Genomic DNA, 21711 nt, shown 5'->3' with positions numbered 1-21711 from the left:
GTTCATTAGGAGTTTACGCATATTTTAGAAATTTAAAAATCACTTACAATTTTTCATTTACTATAATATATTTCTAAGAGAATATTGTTAATACATTTCATATATTTAACCGTTTTTCAATAAAAGTGTTATTTTATTCAAAATTTTCTTTACAATCAACGTTTTTGACTTTGACAGTGTGTACGTAGCATAAAAAGTGGAGGGAAATTTAAAAAATCGAGACAATTTCCTTGTGATATTTAAAAATTTATTTAAACTATTTAAAACTTTCTCCTTCTGCAAGTACTTACAAATACAATTAATTAAAATTACATTCTAGCCAAGTAATAATTATTACTAATTCTAATATTTTTCATTCACTAATAAATAAATATTTTTAAAACCACAATTTCTTCTACGAACTTTTCGAAAAACATCAGTTTATACAAAATGGCCGTTAGAAGTCATCTGGTCTAGAATGTTTTTCCTTCCTAAATAAATGTTTCTTATTTTATAATTTATTGCCCAGATAAGAAAATGTCTTGTGAAATTAAAAAAATCGCTAATTTATTAGATTTACCAGAAGTGAAAAGACGTCTTTTTGGTGTGCATGCCACGAAATGTGAGTGTTTTTTTCCCTTTCTATATAATGGAACAATTCTAAACATCTGTCAATTTATTTGTCAACACGTATTAATAATATCAATTTACAGTAATCCAAGTACCTGTTGACGAATTACCCGTTCAGGATATTTTAATTTCTTTCTCACCTGCTGGAGATATTCTCGCTTTAGCTTGGAATACAAGAGTTGTCATTTTAATCTGTAAGTTATAATTATTATTTTGGTTATTGTCTTTCCATTGTTTATATCTATATATTGTTTTACATTCTTTAACAATTATCGGACAAAAGGTTCTTATAATTTTTATTGCGTTATAGTAAAATTATTTACATAATTTAATTAATTGCACCAACCGTCATAATTTCAATTCTTTCAATTTTACAAAATATTTAATATTTTAACCTAAAAATTGTTGTTTTTTATAAATTTCATAAAAAATATTTAAAAAAATGTTTTAAATAATTTCAGCTAAATGGGACTCTTTGGAACAAGATGATGTTAAAAATAAATTTCATATTTTGTGGGACGGAGAAATAGAATATCAACACAAGTGAGTTTATTAATTACTTTTATTAAAGAAAAAGGAAAATAAAAGGTAAAAAATGATTTTTATCTATATTTTGCTATTGGTTTCCTAATTTTTTTGGTAATTTTTCCTTCTAATGTTTTACATTTTAAAAACTTTGAAATTCTAATTTAAAGCTATGAAGTTAAAAAAAATAGCAAAAAATTAATTAAACCAAATTGTTTTCAATTAAAAATATTTATTTTACATTATTTCATTTACAATTTTCAATCTGAAATAATTGAATTCTTCAAAAGAAATTTATCCAAATTTTTCAAAATAATTGAATTTCTGCAATCAATATTTTTTTAAATAATTGAATTCTTAGGAAAAATTTTACTTTAATTCTTTTTAAATAATTCAATTCTTTCCAGAAATGTTATTAATTATTAAAATAATTGAAATCTTTGTAAAAACTTTATTAAAATTCAAAATTTTTGAAAATAAATGAAATTCTGTGCAAAGAATTTTACAATTAACATTATATTTTAAATAATTAAATTCTTTAGGGAAATTTTATTACAATTTTTTTAATAATTCAATTCTTTCGAGACATGTTATTAATTATGAATTATCAAAATTCTATTGAAAGTAAGTGGATTTTTAAAAGAAAAGATTCTTTAAAATAATTAAATTCCTGCGAAAATTTTTTTAAATTATGAAAATAATTGAGATTTTGCTAAGAATTTAACTAAATTATTCGATAATTATTGAATTTTTTCGAGGAATTCAATTAAAATTGTATAAAAAATAATTGAAATTCTACGATAAGTTTTATTATTTATAAAAATAATTATATTCTTGAGAAGAATTTTATAAAATTTCTTTTAAATAATTGATTTTGTTTGACAAATTTTATGAAAGTTGCATTTTAAATGATTGAATATCTGTAAAAATTTTATTATTTATGAGAAAAATTTAATTCTTATTTTTTTTCAATCAATTCAATTAAAATTGTATTGAAAATAATTCAATTCTTCTATAGAATTTTATTCAAATTTTTGAAAATAATTGAATTTCTGCGAAAAATTGCATTAAAATTTTGGAAAATAATTGAATTCTTTTAAGAAATGTTATGAAAATTGCATGGAAAATAATTGAATTTTTGTGAAGAATTTTAATAGGAATTACATTTAAAAGAATTGAATGTATCTAAAGTATTTTATTATTTATAAAAATAATTGAATTCCAGCGAAGAATTTGTTTATTTATGAGAAAAATTGACTTCTTATTTTTTTTCAATCAATTCAATAAAAATTGTATTGAAAATAATTCAATTCTTCTATAGATTTTTTTTTTAATTTTTGGAATAATTGAATTAAAATTTCTGAAAATAATTGAATTCTTTTAATTGATTAAAATTGCTTGGAAAATAATTGAATTTTTGCGAAGAATTTTATCAAATTTCTAAAAAAATAATTGAATTCTTTTGAGAAATTTTATTGAGATTGGATTGAAAATAATTGAATTACTGCAAAGAGTTTTACTATAGTTTTTGAAAAGAATAAATAATTGTAATTAATTAGTAAATTATTTAATAATTGAATTTTTTTGAAATTTTGAAGTAAATCATAAATTATTCAAAAATTAAAATTAATATTTGAAAATAACAAATTTTTTCAATTTGCATAATAATAAGAAATGAAATACAGCGTTTCGCTCGTAATATTTGCTGCTTATTTAAAATTTTCTATAATTGGATAATTTTTTATTTCAGAATAACTTCAATATTATGTCTTCCTTTGATAGCACAAGGAAAAGCAAGTCCCGGAACTGGAATCGACTGGACATGTCTCGCTGTTGGTTTAGATTCTGGATTTTTAAGATTTTACACAGAAGTAAGTGAATAAAATCGATTAAAACTGTAAAAGAAATTAATTTTTATTGTCTTTAATTTTATATCATATGATTTGTATAAATTAATTTACTGTATTGTATTTTTATTGTAGTTTAAAATTTAATTTTATATTATAAAATTTTGTCAAGTGGAAAAAATTTATTTAATTTACGTTTAAAAATTTTAATTTAAAATAAATTTTGTTCTCCAACAGACAGGTGTTTTATTACTTGAAGAGCAACTTCACAATGAGAGTATTTTAGGTATAAAATGTCAATCGCTCTCGGCTCCTCGACATTCCGGCGAAGTGCAATCGTCAGAAGAAATTTACGTTCTCTATAAATCTGTTGTTTGTCTACTTCAAGGTTTCCCTCTTTTCTCAACTCTCAAAGCATGTAGAAATTACATGGCCAGAGGTAAATTTTACAAAAAGAAATTTTTTTGTAATAAAATTTTCTTTCCTCTATAAAATATATTACTATTATTATAATTAATAATACTCTAGATATAAAATCGAAAACAATAAGTTTAAATTTTATTTCAGTGAAGGCAAATTGTAACGATCGGCAGCAAATGACAAATATTGTTTGTAAAAAATTGGGATTTAAAAATCAGGATGTTACGAATGACACGGAAGTTATTGGAATGACGACAGTCAATACTTTTGATCATTTAATGACTGCATCTCTTTGTGGTGGTTTTTCCGCTTCTTATCGTTCAAGTGCACCGCAACACAATCTTGTAATGGCCACGGGAAAAAGGCCATTTATAGGATTTCATTATGCCTTAGAAGGTGGACAAGCTCCCGTTTTATCGGAGGTTGCAATTGCAATGGCCAATAAAGTCGCCAGTGCCATTGGTTCAGCAGTTCCGTAAGTTTTCTTTTCTCTTTAATTGTGAAATTCGCTGAAAATCATTAGTAAATTATATAGATTTTATTTTATTTTTTATTAATTTTATTAGTTATTTAGTTTATTTTGTTATTTATTTAGTTATATTATTATTTATTTTAGTTTATTTTTCTAATTGAATCTTAAATGTAAAAAAACAGATGGTTTCGGGGAAATTCGAAATCTTCAGTGCAAGAGAAACCAAAGGGCTCTGTTAATGAACCAGCCGAGGCAATGATGTGTCGTTTTGCATTGAGTGATATTTTCCGTGAGGGAAATACGGTGCTGGTTAGTCCCAATAAAATGCTTTCAGTGGTAATGGATTCATTGGGACGTGTTATTTTAATAGACAATCGACAAGGAATTGCAATGAGAATGTGGAAAGGTTATCGAGACGCCCAATGCGGTTGGCTTGAGGTGAACGAGGAGAAACAGAGAATTAGCCGAAAAGAACGTAAAGCAAATCCTGGAGTTGTTTCCCATATGCAAATGCGTCGTGCACTGTTTCTCGTTATTTATGCACCGAAAAAGGGATTAATTGACATTTGGAGTATTCAGAATGGAACGAAAATTACTTCATTCTCGGCTAGTAAAAATGGAAGGTACACTATTTGTATTAAATTTATTCCTTTTATCTTCATAATTTAATTAACAGGGTTGTCAAAGGTCAGGGATTTTTATTAAAAGTACTGGAAAAAATTACATTTTTTAAATCCATAAGAACATTCTAAATTTTTTGTGTCTATTTTGTTTTCCTCATAAACTATGAAATTTCCACTAATTCTAGTACAAAAACTTCAATTTTTTCTATTTCTGACAATAATTTCTTTTTAAATAGCTTAATTCTTGAAGAACTATCATAAAATTATTACATAGAAAATATTTAATGAATTACTTAAATGTTTCAAAATTAACTGAATTTATTTTCATAAATAGATGAACTTCAGAAGGGTTTCAATATGAAATTTTATAAAATTTTAATTTTGTATAAATTTAATTAGAAACGTTAAAAAACTTAGATTTTTGAAAAATTTTAATAATTCAAATTCTTCTTAAATTAGTTAAATTTTTAAAAACATATTTCATTAATTTTTAAAAATAATATAATATAATTTCGTTTTGAAAATTAAAATAAAAAATTTGCATGCAGATTACTTTATACGAATTATGGTCTATCGGGTCTGAATGATGTGACATTATCAACGCCAAATCGTGCACAATATCCTTGTGTTTTCATTGATCCTCTGGGTGGAATGAAGGAAGTGATTGTGCCATTTCATTTTGCATTAAACAATCAAAACGGCGATCGAGCGAGGGATTTGCATCTATTTAAAAAATTAAAAACATTTATACGTGAGGAGGAATTCGACGAGGAGACAATTGTCAATATGATTAGAAATATTTGCCTTGATTTGAAAACCGATGAAATTCGTTTGCAAATCATTGAAATGTTGATCAATTATAAAAATTCAATGCCCAATGCACTTCTCACTGCTATTGAATGTTTCAATCAGAATTTCGAAAAAAACAGTAAGTTCAATTTAAGGAAGAATGTTTTTTTCAATTAAAAAAATATTAATTTTATAATTAATTAAATCGAATACGATTTTTAATTATTTTGAATTAATTTTGTTTAGTTTCAAGAAGAAAAGTGTTTTTAATTGTAAATTATTTTAATTTATTTTGATTTAATTTTGTCTGGTCTCAAGAAGAAATAAACAATTGTTTCAGACGAAGATCTTCAATCGACGGGAAAGACTTTATATCAAACAATATGTCAATTAAAGAAAGTCGTCGAATTTTATAAATATTTACGAATTCAATTTGATCAGCCGCCAAAATATAATACCGTCGCAGGCGATAAAATACCAGATGCAAAAATGTTATCTTCCATTTTATTCACATTCGAGAGGGAAATTGTACGTATTTTAAAACTTGCCGACACTGTCAAGGAAATAAAACATCCGGAAGTAAGATCGAAAATTAAAGTTTCATTCAAGGAGGACGGTAGACGTTTTTATGATTTTCTCTCATGTTTTCAATTTGGCACCGCTGGAATTGTAAATCTCAAGAAAGATTTATCTCTTGAGAAAAAATGTCAAACTGGTAATTAATTTCTCACATTAGCAAAAGACCGAAAATTAAAATATATTTTCATTGAATTTTCTAATTTTTCATTTCAGCTGAATTATTATACAAGGGTTGGTTATATTCGGACGATTCTACAGAAAAATGGAGAGAAGCAGCGAAGAAAAGTGACATTCATCCTATGGCAATGATGCAATTCGCTCTTCTTTATTGGTTACAGAAAAAACGTGGTGCTCCATTAGAAGTTGAATTAGTACGTTTCACAAAACTTCTTCGTGCCATTTGTTCAATACCCGGTAAGATTTCCTTTTCTAATTTAAATAAATTTTTAAATAAATAAAATTTACATTTTATTCTTTTTCTCATGTCGATTAAAAAGAAGTGAACGAGATTTGTAGCGATTATAATGAAACTTCCTCATGGTGGAGAGAGGCTCGTAAAATTTTGACCGAGGCATCGAATCCATTTCATGCATTAACAGCAGCATTGGTGTGCAGAGCAGTTGGAATGCGTTTAGAAAATAATATTGTTAATATTGATGATAATGGAAATTCAAATGAGAAACCTGTTGATAATGATGATAATAATGAGAAGGAGAAAAAAATTGATAATGGAAATATTGGCGAATTAACGATAGAGAAAAAGGAAAGTCGAAAAATTGCAGAATTAAAGGGAGAAGATTCGCAGGAAAAGGATTTTACTTCTTCGCCTGAAGATGAGACACATAGTTCATTAAGTGAATGGGAAAATGTCAGCAAGGACACGTGTCAATTTTCCCTTTTAATTGCAAATTTGGAAGATATTACAATTTTAAATGCAATCGTTAGGTGAGTTTTTTTTCTATACTTTTATATTATAAATTGTATATAATGAAAGTTGAGTAATTTTAGTTTTGCATTTTTTTTACAAAATTTGGAATACTTTTCAGTCAAAAACCACCGTCGGATGCTTCAACACCGTATTATACTTTGCCATACGAAGTTAAATACATTTCATTGGGTTACGTCTTATCTAGTGGAAAAGGTAAACAAAAACATTTTAACTCAATTTCAACTCTAACATTTTAAATTTCTAATTTTTGTTAACAATTTTAATTTTAATAATGAAATATTAATAACAAAATTTATTACAATATATAATTAATTTTGAAAGATTTTCTCTTTGAAAATAATTGAAATTATTCAGACCAGCTTCTGTCAGAATTAGTTCGGATAATCGAGATTCTACTGTTATATTGTGTTATATTAAAGTTTGTAATTTTTTTCTTTTAGGATCAATTTCAGAAATTGTAGCCAAATGGTTGAGTTCTGCGGGTTTAGATCCAACTCGATTAATTGACACCACTGACATTGAATTTGAACAAATTCAAGCCACAAAGGATCCTATGCAACGAATTGGCTCTTTGGATGAAGCATGTGCAGTGGAATTGACTAAACAGGATCGTGACAATTTGCTTACTTTAGCCGTTGAAATTGGAAGTGAAGCGAAAGACGATCAAACTGCTTTGTCTTACGTAATTGGTAATTTCTATTTGACAAAAAAAAATTGAAAATTATCTTAAATTCTATAAGAAGTTATATACAATTTACATAATTTTTTTTATAAAATTTATTTATTCATTATTAATTGCATTTTATATTTTCGAATCTCTTTTAGTAAAAGTAAAAAAAAAGTAATTTTAATTCTGAAATTCTTTTTATTAATTATGAAAATCAAAAATTTGTAAATATCTATTTTGTTGTCTATTATTAATATTGTCTATTGTTTATTTGTTTGTTATCTATTTTTCTTCGTATTTGCAGATAAAATATCATTATTGAAGAAACATTTCCCCTATAGTTTAACGAGTAGTGTTTTACTCGCTAATCTTTGCTGGGAATATGTAATGTTTTGGTGTAAAGATATTAATAATCTTGAGGCATTGGAGGCGGCGTTGGGAATTTTACGACAAATTCCAAGGAAACGTATGCAACAGGGTGTTTGCTCTCTATTGTGGACGTTACACATTAAAGAACGTTTAGAGGCTGCTTCAAAACTAATGAATAAATTGGGGAAATTACCAAAGGAACGCTTATGCATTCAGGACATTGGAATCTCTGATATTCAACTCACAAAATTTCTCGATCATTGCGTCACGTTCTTCGATATTTTTTTAGACGTAAATAAAATTATAAAATTAATATTAAATTTTCATATTAATTCAGTTTTTATTTGTTTAATTTATTTAATTTATAGACTATTGGAAATTTTTGGTTGAACTTTTCGAGTTGTTGGCTTTATGAATTCTTTGGTTTTTATTTTTCTGTCAATTGATTATTTGAGGATAAAAGTTAATTTCATTTACAGGCGGACGTTATGGAGGCAGAGAGTCGATCGATTGTTCAATCGGAAGAATTGTGGGAAGGTTGTCCACCAGGACCGCAACCTTTTGCAACTCTTGCCGTTTCTCAACCACTCGCTTGGGACGATTTAATTATGTTGCATCTTCAATTGGCTAATGTTCTCGTCATGATGGCGCACTTTAATTTAAAAGTAACCAAACCCGTGAACAATCTCTTCGATTCCATAGTGAGTTTTTTATTTGTTATTATAAATTTTCATTCTATTTTTGAAAAATTACTTTCCTTTTTTCCTTATTTTTTGTCCTATTGTACTATTTATTATTTTTTATTGTTCTTATATTTCTGTTGTTACTATTTTCTTTTCTTATTCTTATATTAATTTTCAGTTAATTTTTATTTTTAGAAAAAGTATGTAATTTATTAAAAAAAAAGATTTTAAATAATTTTTAATTTTAAAGATAAAAATTATTTTCTTTTATGAAGGCTCAACGTTATTTCTTTCAAAATATACACGACGAGGCTGTGATTGTTTCGTATCAAGATAAAGAACGTGACAATTTTAGACTTGAATTCCTCTGCTATGTTATTTCATCGTCAATGGAATTGATTCATCAGGAAAGTAAAATGGAGAATAATTTAAGTTCAAAGGAGGCAATGAATTGGATGAATAAATGTCAAATGTTGGCGTCAATATGGAAAATTAATAATGACGATTTAAGAATACATCAAGCTTGCGCACTTTACAGTAATAATTTTGATCGTCACGCCGAAGAGGTAAATTGAGTTAACTAAAAAAATTTCTGTAATATTTATTTAAATTCGTTTATTTTTCTATATTTGTTTTTATTCCATTTTTATAGTATTTTTTTCTAAAATTTCGAAAAATTCTAACATTAAATATTATTTTTCAATTGAACAAAATTTAAATTGAAAATAAAAATTTACAATCTTTTTCTATTACAATTGTTGATTAAATTATTATTTCTTTGTTTGAATTTTCAGGTGATAACTGCCGTTAACGATACGGAAAAATTGGCATCGAAATTATTACCAATCGCTGGAGGAAGACTCATGACGTATTTATCAAAAGCTCCTGATCTTTTGGAAGAAATTTCAAGAATAAATCCGGCACTTACAACATATTTACAGAGTCTTCTTTGGGTAAAACACTTCTTTGTCTAATTTCAAATATAATTTTAAAAAAGTTCTTATTTTTTAGTAATTTTATTAGACTAATGTCAATTTTTTCTATTTTTAATATTAGACACTTTGCAAATAATTTAATGAATAATACAAACTTAAAAATTCAAAAATAATTCAATATCTTAACTAATTTACTAATTAATTTTAATTATTTAATTGTTTTTAAAAACTTTAATAAAATTCTTCGCAGGAATTCAATTATTTTCAATACAATTTCAATAAAATTTCTCAAAATAAATTCAATTGTTTTTAAAAATTTGATAAAATTCTTAGCCAAAAATTCAATTATTTTTAAAAATTTTGATTCAATTCTTTATGAGAATTGAAATATTTTTAATACAATTTTAAATGATTTCCCCAAAAAATCCATTTACGTTTAAAAATTTTAATTAAATTCTTAGCTAGAATTCTGGTATTTTTATAATTTATAACATTTAATTTTTAGCAGGAATTTATTTACTTTTTAAAGAATTTAAAAAAAAATTCTTAGCAAAAATTTATTTACTTTAAAATTTTTTGATAAAATTCTTTATAAGAATTGAATTATTTCTAAAACAATTTCAATTAAATTCGTCAACAAATTCAATTGTTTTCGAAAAATTTAATTAAATTCTTAACAAGATTTAATTATTTTCATAATTTACGAAATTTTTCCAAGGAATTTAATTATTTTAACGAATTTAGATAAAATTCTTCGCAGGAATTCAATTATTTTCAATACAATTTCAATCAAATTTCTCAAAAAAATTCAATTATTTTGAAAAATTTTGAAAAATTTCTTTATTTGAATTGAATTATTTTTAAAACAATTCCAATTAAACTCCTCACAAAATTCATTTATTATCAAAAAATTTCATTAAATTCTTATCAAGATTTTAATTATTTTCATAATTTATATCATTTTTCGCAGAAATTTAATTATTTTCAAGAATTTTAATAAAATTCTTTGCAAAAATTTAATTAAATTCTTTATATGAAACAAATTTAATAAAATACTTTTAAAAAATTCAATTCTTTTCCTAAACAATAGAATTCTTCTCAGAAATTCAATTATTTTGAAAAATGTTGGTAAAATTTTTTATAAGAATTCACTTATTTTAAATAGAATATTAAGAAAATTCTTACCAAAATATTTTGGTATTTTTTATTGTTCAAAACAATAGATTTGAATTTCATTAATTTTAAAATTGAAAATTAGGAAACAAAAAGCAAACTATTCAATTTCAATTAACGAAGATATTACCGGAATACAACGATTATTAATATAAAAGATTTAATTTAATATTAATTTAACATTCATATTTAATAACAGAAAAAAAGGTTTAATAATTTTCTATCTTTTCAGACTTCACCAAACATAATGTCAATAAAATCATCGAACGCCGACACAATTGAATTAGTGAAATGCATCTCAAGATTGGCAACAGAGAAACATTGTGATTATCATATCGCTCAAATGATGCTCGACGCAATGTTCATATTCGAGGGAAAAACGTGACATGTTGAATCCAAATTAAAAAAACATTTCTCCATTGTTTTTGGAAAATATCAATTTTTTTCTTAATTTTTATAATATAAATTCGGTAAGTCACTAAAAAAACAAACAGTTTTAACTAAATTACAAAAAAATCCAAGTGTCAATATTCGCCATGTAATTTTTTTTCCAAAAAAAAATTCACGACGAACTTAAAAATGAAAATTTACAAAAAAAAAAAAAAAAACTACAGAAAAATTGTAGTTGCTATTGCATTTTTATAGCATTCTTTCTGTTTTTATAGAGAGAATATTTCGAGTCACGGGAGTGTAGTGTGATATATTGCAATAAAAAAAAATAGAGAAGGGGAAAAAATGTACAAAAGAAAAGAAGGAAAATTTAAAAAATTGTATATGAAAATATAAGCTTCGATTAATTTAAAAAAAAGATAATTACAGTAGAAAATTATATTTACATTCGTTGATGTTAAATTGTTAATAGCAAATAATTACCATAATAATGTCACTCTGCTATGACGTATTCACACTTAATTTAATTCAATAGGAATGATTGTGTTCGAAGAATGACATTTTGTGTGTTAAGGCTGTGGTCGAAGATAAATTAATTCTTCGATGTAAAAATCTGTTGTTGTTATTTCATTGACAATAAACGGCAGATCCTAATGTCGAAATATATTTCATTTCAATTAAAAATTTATTTAATTAATAATCAGTACTTAATTTCTAACAAATTTAAAAAAAACTAAGTTTAGTTTCTTTAAAGTTTTATTTTAAAAAAATAAGTAAAGGAACGAGTAAGAAATAAAATAAAAGTAAACAAACAAAAACGAGGGGTAAAAAAGAATTATATAATCAAGTTTTTTAATTGAGTTACAATCATTTATTTTGTAGAAAAATTACATCTTACATTATTATTATTATTTAAATTAAAAGTTATTTTTGTTTAGGTTTTCCGCTGTAAAATTATTTTGAGGTACATGGTTTTAGCAATTATTTTCTTTTTCTATTTTGTTTTTCTTCATTCAGTTCTTCATTCATTCGCACAAAAAGTGAACGCAACACATTTATTTTTAATTTCAAAAAAAGTGGACTAAAATTGGAAGGAAGGATATTTTTTCTGTCCACGCAAAACACCTGAGGAAAATTTGGAGAACAAACAAAATTATTGTACGTAAATTAATTATATTTTTTGAATATATTTAATTTTTAGATATAATTTTTGTGAAGTGGATCTAAATTTGAATTCATTTTCAAATTAATTTGTGAATTGAATAAAAATTTGAATTCATTTTCAAGTTAATTTGTGAATTGAATCTAAATTTGAATTCATTTTCAAATTAATTTGTGAATTAAATCTAAATTTGGATTTCGATTATTTTTCAAAATTCAATCGAATTTATATTAATTTTTATGATTTAGAGGGATAATTTTGGTTTTTTATAGGTATTTTCACTGCTTAATTTGTGTTCGTTTTACTTTCTTCTCCAGATGATTCTTGATTTTTTTTTTACGAGAGACGAGGAATTTTTCTTGGAGATTTAGAAACGAATAGCAAAATTTGGATAGCCCACCCTTGTCACATGCTCGATATTTGTAAATTCGCAATGATGAATTTGACTTCCTGGACTTCCCTCAGTCGACAACCACTGCGTCCTGAAACAATGTGAGTATAATTTATTTTTATTTAAACTAATTTCGAATTTTTTGCAATCCAGTTTACTATTTTTTCAAAAATTAACATTTTTTACTGTTAAAAAATACTGAAAAATAAAAGAATTTTCTAAAATTTTATTGTGTAAAAGAATTGAAAGAATTTTCTATAATAGAAAATAAAAGAAAGACGAGTGAAAAAATTGAAATTTAAAATTGAACCTAAAAAAATTATTCCGTAGTGCTTTTATTCTTAATTTATCATTGCAGATTCTTATCTGATTTCTTGGCCTGAAAATCGTGAGAAAAGCACAAAAGCTGAAAAAGAAAAAAGAAAATTCAAGGACAAAAGTCTTGTCGTCGGATGATATCGAGACCCAAATGTTCGCCTGACATCGAAAAGCTTTATATTGTGAGTTGCTTTGCGGATGTTTGCCCTGCGGCCAATTTGGCCCAACGAAACTGTCACTCAACAATGACATCGTTCATCAATTTTGCAAGTATATATATTTATATTATAATTAGCTAATTCAGACCGAGAAGACATTTTTCTATTTTTTTTCTCTTCCATAAGAGAAGCAAAAATGAAAAATTTCTTTAAATACAAAAAAAGAAATTTCCTATTTTCTTATTTTTATTTTTTTGTACTATAGATTTACAAAACAAAATTTATTTTTCTTTTTTTTATGAAAAAAAGAATGTATTTTTTCTTCTTCCTACCTTGATAAATTGACAATTTAAAATAACTTGCAGACTGTTTCCTTTTTGGTTGGAAGCCAATTAATTATTATTTTCAGCCTCGACCGATTTGTTGTTATTGATAATAGTCATTGTTAAATACCGTTTTGTTAATTTGAAGGTCTAATTATTCGATTTTCTATTTTTTTCTTCGAGAATCTATTGTTTCGATAAGCAAACATATTTAATTTTTTTTATTTTCCTAATTTGTGTTTAAAAAGAAATTTATTTTCACAATCTGCATTTTTAATTTTTTTCTATTAAATCTATAACTCAGTGTTATTAAATCAATGTTAAATAAATAATTTTTAATCATCAATTTTCACTAATTTCAACGAATAAAAACAGATTCTTTTTTTTTTATTTTCATTCGCATTTTTCCGAATTTTTATTTATTTCTATTCGCATTTTTGAATGCAATTTTTTTTCTCTTTGGTTGAATTTATTATTATTTAGTATTATTAAATCAATGTTCAATAATTTTTAATTATCAATTTTCACTAAATAAATTCAACGAATAGGAAAAAATTCGAATTTTTTTTTATTTTCCTAATTTCTGTTTATGAAAATTTATTTTCTTAATTTGCATTTTTAAATATTTCATGTATTGAATTTTTAATTTATCAATTTATTATTATTAAATCTGTTCAATAATTTTGAATTATCAATTTTCACCGAGTGAATGCAACGAATAGGAACAAATTGAAGTGACGAAAAATAATTCAAAAAATGAGTAATATTTCTTTGAATTTTGCATTTTTTTTCTTATAAAGAAAGAAAGAGAGAGAGAGAGAGGGAGAGGATTTTTCCCCCGAGTTATTGTATTTTTAAAATACGTCACCGTTTAAATGGAATAATCACTCAAATTATTTCATAAAGATCGTCATTGGGAAAATGTATAATCTGCATTTAATAAGATTTGACAATCGAGGAGCTGAATGTACCTAAAGTTCCTGACTTTAATAATTTTAGTTTTATCTCATTCAAAAACTAAAACAACTTCTAAGAATTATGACTAATAAAGAATTAAATTTTCATTTATTACAAAACTAAAATAGACAAAAAGTTTAATCTCAAAGGCTTTTGTCGTATGTACTTTTAGTAAATTTTTTTTTTTGGAGGGAAAATAAAATAAAAAACTTTAAAATAAAAATAATTTCTATAAATTTCCATATATAATATAATTTTAAATGTTTGATCTTCTAATAATTTTTTTTATACTTTCAGAGGGAAAAATTGAAAGAAAGGAGGAAAGGAAAAAGAAGCGAATCTTGAGAAAGATGTTTTTGGCGATAAGTCGCGAATAAAAGAGAAGGAGACGATGACGCCTGTTCCTGATGGCCTATTACTTCATTAAATTGTCATTAAAGTCAGTCTTGGATCTAATGGTACGTGAATCTACTCTCAGCAAATTTACTTCTGAGGTCACGGGCTTTTTAATGACAGTCGAATATAATATAGACACAAATCGTCGTCTGAAAGAATCGTGCGTTCAAAATTTATCATGACGCATTTAGTATAGACGTCACTTTCAAAAGGTGGACAAAATAACGTCAATCAAATATAATTATGCGATATTTTCGAAAAAAAAGAATGCTCAAAATTATTCAAATTTGGCAAAATTACAAAAAAAAATTTATCATCAATTTTTTATTTTAAATTAATTGAATTTGATTCGAAATTTGCGAAATTTAAAAAAGAAATTGAGAACTAAAATTAGTTTCATAGTTTAAATTTAAAAAGAAAAAAAAGATTAGTTTTACAGCATAAATTTAAAAACAAAATGATTTTGAGATTAGTTTCACAGCTTAAATTAAAAAAATGATTTTGAGATTAGTTTCACAGTTTAAATTAAAGAAGTAAAAAAAAGAGTTGAGAAACTAAACGCTATAAATTAAAAATACAAAATTTGAAAAATAAGGGAAAAAACTTACATTTGTTCAACAAGTGATTCGGAACCCTGCATTTTTCCAGTAATTGTTCCTCGTTTTGTATTTTTCACCCAGCCACAAATTCCAAGTTGTTGACATAAATCTCTGACGTATTTTGGAAAGTAACAACCTGAAGATAGTAATTTTTTTTTCTAATTATTGTTATTGAATTTCCCCGTTTACAACTTTAATCTCTCTTTGCTTTTGCAATTTTTTCATTCAATCAATTTCTTTTAAACTTGCTCTTAATTATTATTATCGCAGATTTCAAAATTAATAAATATTAGTAAATGTTACGCGCGCGGAACGTGATATTCGATTTATTATTATTATGCAAATTACAAGATGTTTTTTTTCAAATATGAATTTTTGAATAATTTCAGATTCAAACTAAAAAAAATTCAATTATTAACTAATTTAATAATTAATTATTCTTGCTTTTTAGTTTCAAAAATTTTAATAAAATTCTTCGTAAGAATTCAATTATTTTTATAAATAGAAAATTTTTTGCACAAATTCAATTATTTTTAAACAAAATTTGAATAAAATTTCACGAACGAATACAATTATTTTCTAAAATTTTAATAAATCCTTCGAAACAAATCAATTATTTTTTTAAATAGTAAAATCTTTGCAAAAATTCAATTATTTTCAAATATTAAAAAAAAATTCTCATCAAAATTTCAATTATCTTTAAAAATAATAAAATTCTTGAAAAAATTTTAAGTATTTTCAAAAATTATCCTTAATTCAATGATTTTTAATATAATCTACTATTTTAAATGAATTTTAGAAAAGAATTCAATTATTTGCAAATATTTTATAAACTTTTTTGCAATAATTCAATTATTTTTTTAAATAGTAACATCTTTGCAAAAATTCAATTATTTTCAAGAAAATTTTACGAAAGAATTCAATTATTTTCTTATTTCGCTATAAAATATTTGCAAAAATTCAATTATTTTCTAAAATTTTAATAAATCCTTCGAAAAAATTCAATTTGATTTATAAAAAGTAAAATTCTTTGCAAAAATTCGATTATATTCAAAAAAACGAAAAAATTCAATTTTTTTTAAATTTATTATAAAAAATTTCAATAGAATTCAATTATTTTCTAAAATTTTAATAAATTCTTCGAAAAAATTCAAATATATTTATAAATAGTAAAATTCTTTACAAAAATTCAATTATTTTGTATTTTTAATCTAATTTCTTGGAAGAATTAACTTTTAAAAAAATTTTTAATTATATTTTTCGAAAAAAATCAATTATTCTCTAAAATTTTTAATTAAAATTATAAAAAAAAACTCCATTATTTAAAAAACAATATAAATAAATGCTTTAAAAAAAAGTTAACTAGAATTTTCAAAAATGTTAACAAAATTCTTCGCGTGAATTCAATTACCTATTTTCCTGAATAATAAAATTCTTCAAAAGAATTCTATTATTATCAAATTTTTTGATAAAATTCTTTGCAAAAATTCGATGATTTTCAATACATTAATTTTAAAATTGAAAAAAAGTTAAGAAACAAAAAAGCAAATAACTAAGATAAATATTACATTTTTTTTAACGAATGAAAAAAATTCTAAGACTTAAAATTATTAATTAAAATTGTTTGAAATTTGAATTGAATTTAATTGAAATTGAAAATTAAATTGAATTTGAAAATTAAATTGAATTTGAAATTATTGTTTTCTGTCAGTTTTCGATGATTGCAAAAAATATTACCATAATTAAATAAAATGAAATAAAAATATATTCTTTCTAAATGGAGAAATTAATTTAATTTTAATATTTTGCAGATATTGAAGTGAAGAATAATTTTCTGCACCTCACACGCACTCGTTTGACCTTCAACGGAACGTGACCTGCTTCTTTACTTCCGTTGACCGAATATGCAATCAAAGTGTCATCTCTCTTTCTCATTGAAACTCACCCTGCACCTTTCCGAATACTTCAAATTCAACGGAGAGAATTGGTTCATCTCGAAGTGGATCACAACACGCCATCCTCGAGAAATTTTCAATTTAGAAAAAAAAATAAAACAAAGAGGTTCGTTTCCGATTTTCTGTGTACAATTCGTTATTTCTTTGCAAAAAAATTTTATTTGCGAGAAATTGAATTTAAAATATTGAATAAGATTTTGAATTTTCGAAAAGAAAATCGGTCGTAATTTTTTTTTTTATTGTGTCAGTTTAAAAAAGAAAATGAAATTATGTTTGAATTGTTTTGTTTTTGAGATAATAACACATTTACAACGACACAATTTTCTAAACTGATCAACTGATTTTTCTTTTGCACTAAGTGTCGCATCGCGACAGTTTCAATGCCTCAAATAGATTCCCCACTCGCGGTCACAGGGCCATCAGGCCATTGGCGATCGATTGAAAATCGATCGCGAAAAAATTTATCTACTTCTACTGAACGTTTTCTTTTCTTTTTTTTCTAAATGCAAAAAGAAAATAAATTATAAATTTTCTAAAGAACAAATTTAGTTTAAAATTCAATTATGTAAAAATAGTGCATTAAAAACGCAGATTAACTTTTTCCTTATACAAAATTTTTGTCTCGGAATTTAAAATTGCTTTTATTTTGAATAATTGAAATTCATTTTTTTTAATTTTTGAAATTTATTCCAGTTCTTTAATTATTAATATTAATTAGAAAGAACTAAATTTTTTTTTTTTTTTGGAACAAAAAGAATAGAAAACAATTGTTTCTTCAAATCTTAAGTTGAACTACTTAAGTTTGTCTGACTATGCGAGATTTGTTTCACTTTCGAAATAAAACGGAAACGTGAATGAATAATTAAATTGTAGATGTATTTTTTAGAAATTTTTTATTTTATTTAGAAAAACAGACGAAGTAGAATTAAATTTTATCATTCGCATATTGTAAAATTAATATTTTACTATTTAATAATTTAATATTCGAATATAAATTTTTAGTTCGAATTTTTTAGAAAAGTTTTTTTAAAAAGTATTTTAAAAAAGTATTTTAAAAAATTTCCTAAATTAAAAAAATTGAAATTTTGAAACAAAAAATAAATTTAAAAATCCATTATTTCTCATTGATTATTAATTCTATTTTTCTTTTCTATTCAGGTATGAAGACAAAATTTCAATCGTAATGTTGAAAAAAAAGAAGAACAAAAAAGGATAATTGATTTGGAATTTCCACGCGAGAAGTTCAAGAGCGCAGCCTTGTTTCAACTTTGCACTCAATTTCATCAACTTTGACCTGTTTGGAGACTACACACTCACTCGCTGATTAGAAAATTGTCGAATTAAAAAATGCCTACCCTATAGAAGGTATAAATATTATATGAATTAATTTTTTTTCTTTTTTTCTTTTTTTTCAAGTGTTTATAGAGTTTTGAATTTTTGTAGTCGATTATATAAATATTATTAAAATATGTAGGGCAGGAGGACAGCTGCAGATTGACATACAGAGAGATAGAGAGAGAGAGAAAGAGAGAGAAGATATAAGCACTTCCCATCGAGTCGTGCACCATTGTTCCGTTCATTATTCCAGTTAATTAATTATTAGTACGCGATGACGTAGTAATTGCCATACAAGAGAAACTGACTGCGGGGTGTACAGGATGCGGGGGAGAAGGTTAGTCCAATTCAACGATGATCTGCTTATCGCGAGCTCTCTATTGTCACTATATACTTTTTCAAGGTCCTCATCTTCTGCTCTGATTATAACAAATCGGGGAAATTTCAGCCCCCTTTCCCTTTTCTTTCATAAATATTTGAATAGAAACAAATTTCTTTTTTTGCTCTCAAATTTTTACAATAATAAAAATAAGATAGTAATTTATTTATTTAGTAACTAAATAGGCAAAAAGCAAAGAATAAAACTAAAGAGAAATATTTTAATAAGAAATTTATATTAATAAACTATCTTAATAATTAATAATTAATAATAATGATTAACAATCTGTTCGCAGTTTGAAATTGGTTATTTTCGTTTGCTTTTCGTCTCCTAATTTTGGCGATAATTTTTCTTTTTAATTTTTTGAAAATAAAAATTAATTAAATTCTAATTTAATGCTTTAAAGTTTTAAAAAAACCAAAAATTTTCAATTAAAGTTCTTCAAAAAGTTTTTCAAAAATTTTCAAAATAGTTTTCAATTAAAGATATTTCTCTTATTTTATTTCTTTTAGAATTTTGAATGTAAAATAATTGAATTCTTAAAAAGAAAATTATTCACATTTTTCCAAATAATTCAATTTCGTGACAAAAATTTAATTAAAATCTTTAAAAATAAGTTTATTCTGACGAAAAATTTAATTCATAATATTAAAAATATTTAACTTCTTATAAAAGAAAAATAATTGAATTATAATTAACATTTTTTTAAACAATTAAATTCTTTCGAAAAATCTTGATAAGAATTTTATTAAAATTCTACTAAAAATAAGTGAATTCTTATAAAGATTTTAGAAAAATCTTTAAAAATAGTTGAATTTCTGGGAAGAATTATATTGTTTAGGAAAAGAGTTAAATTTTTTTAAAATAATGAAATTCTTGACAAGAATTTTATTAAAATTTTCGAAAATAATTGAATTTTTTCCAGGAATTTAATTAAAATTGTATTGAAAATATTTCAATTCTCATAAAAATTTTAATCTAAATTATTTAAAATGATTGAAATTCTTCTAAGAATCTTATTAATATTTCCGAAAAGAATTTAATTTTTTCAAAGTATTTTTAATTACATTTTTCTCTTACAAAGAATTTTTTCAAAATAATATATTTTTTGCGAAGAATTTGATTAATTATGAAACAAATTCAATTCTCATAAATAATTTTATGAACAATTTTCAAAGTAATTGAATTTTTTTAAAATTCTTTTAAAATAATTGAATTCTTTTAAAAATTTTTATTGAAATTGTATTGAAAATAATTGAATTTCTCCGAAGAATTTTATTAAAATTTTCGAAAATAATTGAATTTTTTCAGGAATTCAAAAAATTGTATTGAAAATATTTCAATTCTCATCAAGAATATCTATAATAAAAAATTTTTAAAATAAAATTGAAAAAATTAGAATTGAACTTCTGCAAAGAATTTTATTAAAATTCGTTAAAATAATTAAATTCCTTAGAAAAATTTTGTAAATTATGAAAATAATTAAAATCTTGTTAAGAATTTAACTAAATTTTTCAAAAATAATTTAATTTTGTGAGGAATTTAATCAAAATTGTATTGAAAATATTTCAATTCTCATAAAGAATATAATTAAAATTTTTTAAATAATTGAATTTTTTTAGAGAAATTTTATTCAAAAATAATTAAATTCCTGCGAAAAATTTTATTAAAGTTTTTGAAAACAATAAATCATTATTAATTAATTAGTAAATTAGATAATAATTTAATTTTTTTAATTTTGAATCTGAAATTATTCGTAAATTGAAATTAATATTTGAAAACAAATTTTTTTTCTGTAATTTGTATAATTAAATAAATTTCGTAAGTAAATTTACGTGCTGTAAGGAAGAAATTGTTTTAGGAAAATTTCACTTCAATTAGTAAAAGTAAATTCTTTTGTTTTAAATATATTTTCACACTATATATATATTTTTTATATATATTTAATTATTTATATATATACACAGATATAAATACTGGATTATAGATAGGACATGATAATTCACACATTCATTATCTTTTTCACATAAATTTCAATCATTCGGAAAATTTTCTTTTTATCGCGAGTACACATTTTTTCTAAATCGTAAAGAATGAAAATTTTGATAGACTTTTATTAAAAAATATTTACAATTTTTTTTTTCTAAATTATCAAAGTCGAATTATAATAAATATAATTTAATCGAAAAATATTTTACTGTTTACTTCGTTATTTTCTATATATTTTTCTCACACTTCACGTTCACAGCCATTCGCAGTGATTTTATTTTACTTTTTGTTTTTTTTTCTCAATTTTTGCCAAATTTTTCTAGACTATAATAGAAAATTTTTTTTCCCAATAATTTTCTCTATTTTTATTAGCATATAAATGGATAATATTTTAATATTACAAAAAAATTTATTTTTAACAATAAAAATAATGAAAAGTAATAAATAATTTAAACAAAATTTAATCGCAATTATTTTATTGCGGTTTTTTTCCCTCAACCAGATAATGAGGATAAAATATTGGAAAATTTATATTAAACTCGAGATTAATCAACCTTGTAAATTAATTCATTTTGTAAATTAATTCTCAGAATAATTAATAATTCGAAATTACTTAAAACAAGTTTCTAATTTAAATTACAACATTAATATTTGCAATAATTCCAATTTGATTTACAGTACTAAGTGAATTTTCTTTATATACTTTCAAACAAAATTTA

General features: G+C 23.4%; 2 protein-coding genes and 2 long non-coding RNA genes across 4 annotated transcripts; 3 read left to right on the top strand and 1 right to left on the bottom strand.

The window, feature by feature from the left end:
* The first annotated feature begins 417 nt into the window (after window positions 1-417).
* Window positions 418-11714, top strand: LOC122505509 (rab3 GTPase-activating protein non-catalytic subunit). Its single transcript, XM_043617180.1, has 18 exons — window positions 418-601; window positions 693-803; window positions 1071-1152; window positions 2885-3005; window positions 3219-3420; window positions 3549-3876; window positions 4056-4496; window positions 5045-5424; window positions 5626-6000; window positions 6078-6278; window positions 6362-6809; window positions 6911-7005; window positions 7254-7502; window positions 7785-8140; window positions 8329-8550; window positions 8808-9098; window positions 9327-9485; window positions 10873-11714. The coding sequence occupies exons 1-18, from the start codon at window positions 517-519 to the stop codon at window positions 11023-11025; spliced, it is 4299 nt and encodes a 1432-aa protein (XP_043473115.1). The 5' UTR covers window positions 418-516; the 3' UTR covers window positions 11026-11714.
* Window positions 11715-11933: 219 nt separating this feature from the next.
* Window positions 11934-13176, top strand: LOC122505487. The gene is made up of 3 exons (XR_006301922.1): window positions 11934-12188; window positions 12510-12684; window positions 12942-13176. It is a non-coding gene; the product is annotated as an uncharacterized LOC122505487 (long non-coding RNA).
* On the bottom strand, window positions 12537-17637 carry LOC122505485 (acylphosphatase-2-like). Its single transcript, XM_043617142.1, has 3 exons — window positions 17280-17637; window positions 15344-15470; window positions 12537-12674 (listed from the first exon to the last, which is right to left on the bottom strand). The coding sequence occupies exons 1-3, from the start codon at window positions 17350-17352 to the stop codon at window positions 12560-12562; spliced, it is 315 nt and encodes a 104-aa protein (XP_043473077.1). The 5' UTR covers window positions 17353-17637; the 3' UTR covers window positions 12537-12559.
* LOC122505488 lies at window positions 14643-17185 on the top strand. The gene is made up of 2 exons (XR_006301923.1): window positions 14643-14797; window positions 17146-17185. It is a non-coding gene; the product is annotated as an uncharacterized LOC122505488 (long non-coding RNA).
* Window positions 17638-21711: the final 4074 nt, after the last annotated feature.

This window comes from Leptopilina heterotoma, unplaced genomic scaffold, assembly GCF_015476425.1.
Source record: "Leptopilina heterotoma isolate Lh14 unplaced genomic scaffold, ASM1547642v1 Lhet_36, whole genome shotgun sequence".
Classification (NCBI taxonomy): domain Eukaryota; kingdom Metazoa; phylum Arthropoda; class Insecta; order Hymenoptera; family Figitidae; genus Leptopilina; species Leptopilina heterotoma.
Note: the sequence above shows the minus strand (reverse complement) of the source record. Positions and strands in the feature narration are given on the sequence as shown.